The 10,536-nt window shown below is 41.8% G+C and overlaps 1 protein-coding gene across 1 annotated transcript in view; it reads right to left on the reverse strand.

Annotated features, from left to right (window-relative positions):
* LOC103912850 (cytosolic phospholipase A2 beta-like) overlaps window positions 1-9,964 on the reverse strand; it is a gene marked incomplete at its 5' end in the record, with an annotated part of 88,765 nt that extends 78,801 nt beyond the window's left edge. Inside the window, 5 exons of the mRNA XM_009319256.1 lie at window positions 4,755-4,831; window positions 7,198-7,293; window positions 7,715-7,771; window positions 8,589-8,842; window positions 9,789-9,964. Coding sequence (XP_009317531.1) covers window positions 4,755-4,831; window positions 7,198-7,293; window positions 7,715-7,771; window positions 8,589-8,842; window positions 9,789-9,964 — 660 coding nt within the window. The remainder of the gene's footprint in view (window positions 1-4,754; window positions 4,832-7,197; window positions 7,294-7,714; window positions 7,772-8,588; window positions 8,843-9,788) is intronic.
* Between the last annotated feature and the right edge of the window lie 572 nt (window positions 9,965-10,536).

Raw genomic sequence — 10,536 nt, forward strand, 5'->3', positions numbered from 1 at the left:
GCAGCGGCCTTTTTTTGTGGCGAGACACGGCTGCGTGAAACAGGACCGTCAGCAGCCCGCCGCTTCTCAGACTTACAATCTCTGCCCAAAGTCCAGGAGGAACCACCGTGACTGCTTCCTTCAGCCGGCAAGCGCGGGCTGCTGGGAGACGTAGTTCAGAGCGCGCCTCCCTCCAGACACTCTGGCTCAGGGGTGGTACAATGACACCATCCACTTGCACAGACACAAGCTGTCATTTGTTCCTGGCATGCAGTCTTACTTGATTGTAGAGAGAGGCTAAATTAAAAACCCCAAAGTGACAAAAAGAGACACTCAAATTGCCTTTCTCCCCGACTGTGGGAAAGTCCAGATTCGACTGCAGAACTGGCCTGGGCGCCTTTGCCCAGGCACAGTGAACACAAACTGGAGAGCCTGAAGTAACGTGACATCTTAATCTAGCTGGGAAACAAAGCCTGCCCTTAATCCCTCTTGAGTTTTCAGCAATGTTTGGACAAGCACCACAAGGTAAAATGATGATTTATGCTTTATTTGTGTTTCTTTAAAAAACAAAAGAAAGAGACAAAGTAAAAGAATTATCTTTTTTCTTCACAATAATCAATGTTGTCTAAAGGATTTCTGCATTTTCCTAATTAATACATGGAAAATAAATTTCCCCCCATATCACTAATGTTTCTAAGGAACTGTCTGAAGATTCGATGACAAATACCAACTTTTGGTTTTCATAAATAACAATACTATATTTTTGCAATGTCCGCATATCTAATAGCTTTCTAGTCCTACCCTGCAGGTCTCAGACATGTGAGTAGTCTCATCCTGTTCTGTGGAAATACAAATGGGAATTAAGACTACAGAAATATGCTCCTGGTTCACACAACTCACCTGACCACGTGTTAGGCAGCAATTAATGGCAAAGGAATGACACAATCCATGAGCCTACAAGCTGCAGAATCACAGGTCATGCCACGAGGCCACAGGTGATGTGCAGATTGACTGTAGATCTGGCAAAGCAACTCTAAAATCACCACTCAGGATGTAAGACAATGCAGCTACATTTAACTACAATGGTGGAAAGAAATAAAAACCAGCAAGAAAAACAGGTAGCTTAACATGGAAAATAGTCAGCATTGACTTTTGCATGTCCTTCTAGACGTCCTCCACCCATCACATAATTTGAAAAAAAAGTAAGAAATTAGTACAGAAATAAGCTTTTGAACTGACCTTTTATTGCAGAAGTTGTAATTTCTCACCATCAAAACACCACAGCCACTGAACTTAGTGAATTACAACTGGACAGGACTTTCGCCTTAAGCAGAATGCATGTGTTGGACAGATGCAGCCTGATGTACAGATGGGTGGCAGAACAGATTCTTCCTTTTCCTCTTGGGTTGTTATGAAAACAATCTGTAGATCTGAACAAACAGTCATGGCTTCTGTTTTGGGATTTCCCAAACCTGGATTGTCTCCCTGCAAATTTTATTTTGCTCACCGTCACTGAGGCAACATGCAAAGACCTAAAAATGCTATTATCAAACCTTCTACTTACAAGCCAAAAAATCTGGCCAATTGATCTGGACTCTGAAGTCAAGCAAAATAGCCATGATCTGTTTGACAGACGTTGTTGAAGATAATTTAATGTTCAGCTCTTTTCACTTGAATCATGTTTGTACTCCAGTCACAGATGCTGATGATTGTACCACATCAGAGAGAGAGATCACAAGCTCAAGTCTCCCACCTCTGCTATAACACTTTCACGGTTTTTGTGAGACAATCTAGTAGTTGATAATAGCTGTACTTAAGGTCATATTCCATGTCATACCAATAATTCACTGAGGAGACAAGAAAAAGGAAAAACATTTCTAAGGCTAGAATGTAATGATTTACAAACGTGTTCATAGACTGTTTACACAGTTCAGCTGGTACAGGCTTTTCCTTATTACTGACTGAACTTTGAACTGAGCAAATCTTTCACTACAGCCAAAAATAATGTAAGCAAATGTTAAAGTTCTTAAATAGCGCTGCCAATGCAACTCTGTCTTAACCCAAACCAACTCCTCTTCAGACTCTATACTGAGGATTCCTTGGAGTAGAAGCTGGCAAAATGTTTAGCAACAGAAAATGTATGCTTCTATTTAGACCAAAAATACCAAATACACTGCAAAGTTTAACATCTGGATAGGAACCTCTCTTCCTCTGAGTGTGTAAAGGATGGCAAATTCACCACTACTTCACAATGCTCATCAGTTAGGCAGTGCTTTAATTCTGCTTCTCATTTTAATTTTGGTGTACATCTCCTAGAAAAAATAAGCCAAGCAGTATAATATTGTACCAATGGTTCTTGGAGGAGGTTACACTCCAGTTTCAGATATTCACTGGACCAGACCCAGAGAATACTGGTTTCTCAGGTGTATACAGACTGTAGTGTAGTTAACAGACTAAAGGCCAAATAAACTCATCAACTCTTTAACAATTCTGCTAGACAGAGCAGAAGAGAGTGGCTGGGAGCTTGCAACTGGAAACAACTCTATTTTTTCTAAAAAACTTTTAAGGACTGATGCAGCAGTACTGGGAAAAGAGAATCAGAAATACTGCTTTATGGCTAGCTTGTCTTTTTATCACAGTATCGCAAATACTGAAAAGAAGGGCTTGCAATATTTGCAGTATTACACAAATACTAACGTTAAGTTGGTCAAAATACTATATTTACTCTTCCTGAGCAGACAGTATTATTCCAGGTAAAGGACAGCAAAAAACTCTTCCTCAAACCTTGCAAAACTTACAGGATATAATGATAATACTTTGCACCACCCCCGCCCCTCCACCTGCACCAAATGAGCAATGCTTGAAATTCTGGAACTCTCTTCGGGAAGGAAAAGGAAAAGTTAGAGATGATGATAAATCCTATGAAGAAAGAGATGACAAGACTTTTGATAAGCTCAGGGGAACCGTAACACAAGCATAGGCTTATTAGCAAGGTAGGAGACTGGGGCAGAGCAGATTCCAGCTCACATGACAACAGAGTATCTTCCACGTTGAGTCTATATCCATGCCTAAAACTCATACACTTTCTGGTTTCCTTTTCTTCCCCCAGATCCTTTTTTGTTGATGTGATAACGGCACAGACAACATCCAGTTTCTTTGTGAAAGGTGACCAATTTGCAGTTAGCAGGCTAGGCAGACAAACTGCTTAGCTCCATGTTATAAAAAGAAACTGGATCGTGATCCCTGAATTAGCTATCCTTCTCCAGACTTGATAACTAGAAAGGCTTTTGCTTCTGCTACATCCCTAGCACTTGTCAACAATGCTATGAATTATAAGCAAAAGAGACTGCAAGAAGGTAGCCCCATGGCATCTGCCGAGATTGCTCTTTCCTCCTGAGGGGAGGTAGATGATCTTAAAGGCACCTTTGGTCCCAGTTATGCTTTGCTGTAGCTGTTTTGCTCTAGCTGCACACCCACCGCAGTTCAGAAACATATCTGGAAATACTGTGTATTTTACCTGCTATACAGCCATGTGATTGCTGAACATGATGGAACCAGAGAGAAGGCAGGTATAACATCTCACCAGCTTTCACTGTACACTGCAAAGGTTTTGCCTGAGCATACTCCGGATACTGTTCCAGATTCGGGTTCAATGGGTCCAGGGGGATCCAGGGCACCTAAAAGCAAAAGAGTACGTATATGGTACTGACCCTGGCAAAAAATTCCAGCAAGCTTCCAGAAAAAACAACTGATAACCAAACTTACTAGGATACATAGCATGTATTTTGCCTAGCAAAACACGTACAGCTACACAGCTTTCCACATTCAACTGGGAATAGGTCAAGGATGCAAAAATTTGCCTCCTTCAGGGAAGCATTTCTAATTAGGGAAAAGGTGCTAAATGTCAGCCGTGAAATTTCAGTCTCGTGGCATACTTCCAAAACACCACAGCCCCTTAAGTCATATGTTCCTCCTACATTCAGTACTTGAGTATTTTATCTGCACCACTCATTTCAGAAATTCCTTTCTTCTTCTAAAGCTCTCTGGTCTAATTTTATTCCCAGCAGCTAAAACCCCCCTTCCCGCTGGGAAATCCCTCTTGCCTGCATTCATTTCTTCTATGCCCTATAGAGTTATAAACCTCAGCACTCAACCTTACTGCATTACAGGAATGCTCCCATGAGATTCCATGAGCACCACTCCAGAAACAGAGAAAAAGCCCTAGCTCAAGTTCGGCTGTAGCATTAGTCACACATTGCAGAGGCAAAAGGAGAGAGATTATATACAAAAGGCTACAGAGTTTTTGTAAAGTGCCTACAGATCTACACATTTTAATCAAATAAATATTGCTACTACTAAGAAAACACAATTTATTCATTGAGACAGATACATTTTATTGCACTGGGTGATACTGCTGTAGAACAAAATTGAGCCCTGAGTAGAGGGCCAAAAGAAAGTGAATGCAGAGGAGTCTATTTCAGTCTTAATGAAATCAGTTCCTTTACTGTTGATTCATTTAAAAGTCCTTTACTGGATCTATTTAGGTTTGGTGCAAGGAAGACAGTTTATGACATCAATGTTTCAAGTGTACTGTAAAAATCTTTTCTGGAAGCTGGGTATCCTTTGCGAATAGTAAAATACAAGTGAAATATCCGGGCATTCTCTTTCCTGTAATGAAGGATTTCTAAATATCAATCAATATGCTCAGCTTGAGGGCTCAGCAGTGCCCAAAACTATCTTTACTGTATTGATTGTGTTCTTTATATACTTTTTACCTTATCTGCACTCTTCTCATCCACAATTTCAAATGAGCCATCTTCTGATACCTGGTAGGTTGCTGGCTGATAGAGGTCTGGAACCATAGAAAGAATTAAATGACACAACTCAGAGTAGTACTCAGAGAAACTAATGGCAGGGCATGTCACACTTTCACCAAGTAAAAGAAAAATTAAGACAAAACCATTGTCAACTCACTGTCCTCACTGTCCTTCCCTTTGTCCATTTCAATTTTTATTGAGTGGCTTAATTTATTTTTTTTAAGTCAGTCCGGATACTGAACTGCCCTCCCGTTTGGAATTCCAACCTTCTTTCTTCACAGGAATTATTCTCCTCAAAACCCATTTTATTCCTGGTCCTATTTTGTTCCAGTAACTGTCTTGTTTCCCTTTCGGAAGTCATAAAGGCATCCCAGACTTACACATCTTTCTATATTCTGGCATTTCTTCTTAGGTCAAGCTAGCAAGATAGCCCTCACAAGAGTTATTAGCGACTTGTGACCAGCCTTTCACTTCTAATTTTATCCGATAGGGCTTATCAACTGCTTCAGATACTGCAGGTTGCTCTTCTTTCATTGCTTCAGCACACGTGGTTTTCTAAGCCTTCCCTTGAGAGAGTTTCTCTCCATTAACCTGATGTTCAAAAAGATGGAGTCGCCTTTTTACTACACACTATAAAGCGTAAGCATTATCTCTGTTCTATGCTTTAACAGTAACTTGTTTCACAAAGTATGACTCATATGACATATGTGTATTTCATACATTCACATACATATGACACCACCTCTCCTATGCAGAAAGGCTGAGACAGATGGAGTTGTTCAGCCTGGAGAAGAGAAGGCTCTGGGGAAACCTTATTGCGGCCTTTCAGTATAAGGGGGTTTATAAGAAAGACAGAGAAAGACTTTTTACCAAGGCCTGTACTGACAGGACAAGGGGCAACAGTTTCAATCTGAGAGAGGGTAGATTTAGATTGGATACAAGGAAGAAATTTTTTACGATGAGGGTCGTGAGACACTGGAACAGGTTGCCCAGAGAAGTTGTGGATGCCCCATCATTGGAAGTGTTCAACGTCACGTTGGACGGGGCTTTGAGCAACCTGATCTAGTGAACGGCAAGGAGGATAGACTAGATGATCTTAAAGGTCCCTTCCAACCCAAACCATTCTATGATTCTACGACTTCAAGGTCGTAAACAAAATAAAACCAGTATAAATACAATATTGTAGCAGCGCGCATATCCAGGCAAAATTATATTAGTGTCATATAGCACTCTGCATTCACTTAATCTGAAGGTTTGAAAGTCAAGGAATGGGAAAATAAAGTCTTATTTTATGAGGCATATAGTTAAGCTGTCCATCTTCTAGATGACACTGCAATATAACAAACTATTACTGTGCATATAGGAAAGCAACGTAAAGAAACAGAAAATGGGCAATGCAAAGTAATGCTGCCGTAAGAATCTCTTTTTTCATTTCTCCAGTTTTCAGAGATTCAGTTAGTAACTTGCATATTTCATTAAATTACAAAGAAATTTTTTACGATGAGGGTCGTGAGACACTGGAACAGGTTGCCCAGAGAAGTTGTGGATGCCCCATCATTGGAAGTGTTCAACGTCACGTTGGACGGGGCTTTGAGCAACCTGATCTAGTGAACGGCAAGGAGGATAGACTAGATGATCTTAAAGGTCCCTTCCAACCCAAACCATTCTATGATTCTATGATTTCAAGGTCGTAAACAAAATAAAACCAGTATAAATAAAATATTGTAGCAGCGCGCATATCCAGGCAAAATTATATTAGTGTCATATAGCACTCTGCATTCACTTAATCTGAAGGTTTGAAAGTCAAGGAATGGGAAAATAAAGTCTTATTTTATGAGGCATATAGTTAAGCTGTCCATCTTCTAGATGACACTGCAACATAACAAACTATTACTGTGCATATAGGAAAGCAACGTAAAGAAACAGAAAACGGGCAATGCAAAGGAATGCTGCCATAAGAATCTCTTTTTTCATTTCTCCAGTTTTCAGAGATTCAGTTAGTAACTTGCATATTTCATTAAATTACAACTTATTTTTCAGCTTCCTGGCTTTTTTCCTAGAGAAAAGAATGAGCAGGCAGAATCCAAACATGTTAAACATCAAAGATGACATGCTACAATGCTGACAAGATACTTAAATAATTTAAATATTCTAAAGCTGAAGAGACTGCCATGAGTATCAATGAACCTATTACTTTACAGGACTGGAAAACCTGACCTCAGAATAATGTTTGTGTCACAATCTACCTGCAGCACTAAATAGAAGAGATTTCTGTTCACACAGGAAAGCATAACACTGCATAAACATCAAAATGTTATCTCCGCTTCCTTTTTCATATCTTTCAATATTTTAGTCTCTCCTCCTTCCAACCTCCAGACGTACTGCATAGTAAATTACGTACCATATGGGATGAAGGGACGGTCACTCGGTGGATGCAGTAGAAAATGTTTCTCTCCAGATATCACACAGTACAAGTTCTCATAATGATCTTTATGTACTAGGATTGAGGGAAAAAAAAAAAAAGAGATGTGGAGAAAGAGAGAAAATCAGTGTTATTTCCTTCTTTACATAAAAAACTATAGTAAACGGAAAGTGTCAGCTTGTCCTCTTTATTATCAGGCTGCTTCCTCCTCTTGTGGCCACTGGGAGTGGAAAGTAACGATGTAATGTTGCAGCAAATGTATTCAACAAAGCAAATTGTCAGTGCCTTGTCTGACGCAATGTCAGGTAGAGGCACCCAGAGGCACAGCAGCAAGAGGCTGCAGAAGTGCAGGAGACAGAATGCAAAAAAGCATGTTAGAGTAGAACTGCCTTGTCAGAAAAAACACACAGTCCTACTGAGCCACTAACTCAAAAAAAGCCCGCTTAAACCTGTGCTGAAAGCACACAGAAGACTTACAGCGCCGTACAATACGTACAAGACGTCACAGCAGCTGATTCCCCAAGCCAGAAATTCACAGCATCAGGCTTCTTCCCTGTATGGTTAGGGAGTAGAGAAATGTTGTCAACAAAAAAAGAATTTGAAGTGTCATGTTTAAAAGCATTTCAAATAATTTTCTGCCAAATTCTGTCCTTTAACTTCCTTCATAACTATGACAGGTTTCATTGCAAATAGCACTCTGTGAGCAACAGCAACCTCCTTCTACAGTGGAAGCCACTGCAGCGCCCATCAGACTTCATGACATAGTATTATCCATCCCCAAATCGATGGTTACAACCCTTTGTTTCCACATTCTGAATCCCTAAGACTTAGCTCACAGAGAAACTGCAGCATGTCTACGTATGGTTGCAAAAAGAAGGTGAGATCACAGTAAATCACTTTCATTGACATTTTAAGGAAAGACATGCTGTAAAATAGAAACCAACTGAAATAAAACAACGTTTAACCAGAAACAAACATGTATAATTTTACCAAAGGGGGTGGGGGCTGTGTGTTGTTTCGTTTGTTACGCTAGCTTTGGTAGCAACAGTGTGAATCCTCTCGAAACATGACTCTAAATCAGAGAAAAGCCACTATACGAAAAGAAGTGCTATATGGCACTATCACCCCATTGTTTCAGTTGTGATGGTCCCAATACACGACTGAGATACTGATTCTGGAGTAACCCAAACCCAAAACTTGGATTACTCTATTATTAAGTATTTTACTACTTCTACTTTCTAAGGGGGTGAAACCAAACTGAGCTGTGGCATCCAGAAACAGAACAAACATTCGCTATGTACCTAGCATGATTGTTTTAAAGCTCCATACAAAATATTTACTGAATATAGAAGAAATAATAGGTGGTTTACCAAGCGCCTCACTCATCCATGGTATGTCAGGCTGCACATCACAGACAAGTTCAGGGAACTCCTCAGTGAGGTTTGAACACTGCTTCTGCACATAGAATACGTTGGGAGAGGTCACTTTCTTCTCCACAATGTCCAAAAAGTCCATGAAAGGCATTTGGCGCTCCTCTGGCATGACAAAACGGTCCTGAAACACCGCATCTGCGTAACCATTGGGTGTTACTGCCACACTCACTACCTTGGAACCTACTACCTCCCTGCAAAATAAATCAAAAGTTTATAGCCAGACCTGCAATTGGCCTATACATTGGACACTAGTTACTTTAAAAAGAACATGTTTCATGGCCAGCAAAAATAGGAAGCCTGGCTTTCCATGCATGGGTGTCTCTAGACTAAATTTTCTACTGTCTGATAAGGACTCTGGCATTCTGCTCCGATTGCTCCCTGCGGTCAAGGCAACCATAGTATCTTTCGCCCCTCTAAATTCTCTGGTGTCTAACAGGTGAGTTCACAAAGGAGCTCCCTTTTCCCCCGTGCAGGCAGAGGGCCCTCTTCAGCCACTCCTTTTCATGAATCATGGCAGAGCTTGGTATTCTCGGGACCACTCAACCCAACCAAATCTGGTGGGCCGTATGTTCAAAAGCAATCGAGGAGGGAGAAAGGGCGGACAGAGACTGACGGACACACACATCGTGAGGCTAACAGTCCTTATTTCTGTGAGAAATTTAATTTTAAACCCATAGATTTTAGGTCTAACCAGAAATCCCCTCTCAAAAAAACTTAGAAAAAAAAAATCAGTCATTGTTAAAACGCTCATCGTTTGGTTTTTTTTAAAAAGATAAGGTGTACTCAGTCACAAACAAGTCAGTCTGTTCTTACAGAGCTACGGCCCCACTGCAGCTGGGAGGCTACAGAGCGGAGCACTGGCCAGAGCACAGCAATCAGACTGGGTTTCGGTAGCCTGAGTCTGTTGGCTGCACGCAGCCAAAACACCCACCCTTCATGCTGCATCGGGACAGGTCAGGAACTCATGATCTTTGCAGGAAGAAATTCACACGTGAGTTTGGCAAGACTGAACACCTTCATACAGAAGGACAGAAGAATCTGAGCTAATCTGATGGATAAAACCAAAGATTAAGGAAGGGTCTTTTAGTGAGGTCAACCAAAGTTGACCACCAGTCCTGCTCCAAAGCTCGTTCATACCTGAGGTACGCTGCGGTCCATTTCTTCAGAGCCGGCCAGTGGCTGATGGCATTCTGAATTATACAAGGTTTGTTCGGACTCACCCATTCTCGATAAAACTCCAGCGGGGACGGAGGCCTATCAAGATAGGGTACGGACTCCGTCCACCCCAGCTCTGTCCAGGCAAACGAGAAAGTGTTTTACTCAGCGTCCTGAGAGAAGCGCCCTCTGCTAGCACACTACCTGGCTTCAAACCCCACACCACAGGCACTCAGCCGAAAGCAAGCGGTGTCCTGCCCTCCCCCGCTCCAGAAATCACCCTCTTAAAACCCAGAGGCTGTTAGGGAGGGTGTCGGTGCCAGACGGATACCGCAGGCTGTCGCCCTGCTACTCTCCCGCTGTCAGCCACAGCTCATTCCACAGGTGGCCGTGCCGTGGGCTCAGAGGAGAGCGGGCACGAAGGACACAGGTTACAGGAGATGCGCCTCCGATACAGAGACGATACCACAGGAAGACTTTTGGAAGCTGGAATAGTGCTTTGTTTTGCTATTTTATACATAGGAAAACAACTAAAAGGGCCATTTTCTCGAGTTTTGTTTTCTTTTTGCAGCAGCATTTCTACTGCTTCTTCATCTTGGAAACATTTGCCTGAAAACAGAGTAGAAGCGCGGACGCTCCAGTTCAGCCCACGCAGGTGCCATTTGCGGCTGCTCCGGCCCAGCCGGGGAGCCGAGGCGGCCAAAAACGGAGTTTTATTTCCCACGGGGCG

This window comes from Pygoscelis adeliae, unplaced genomic scaffold (assembly GCF_000699105.1).
Source record: "Pygoscelis adeliae isolate BGI_AS28 unplaced genomic scaffold, ASM69910v1 Scaffold22, whole genome shotgun sequence".
Taxonomy (NCBI): Eukaryota; Metazoa; Chordata; class Aves; order Sphenisciformes; family Spheniscidae; genus Pygoscelis; species Pygoscelis adeliae.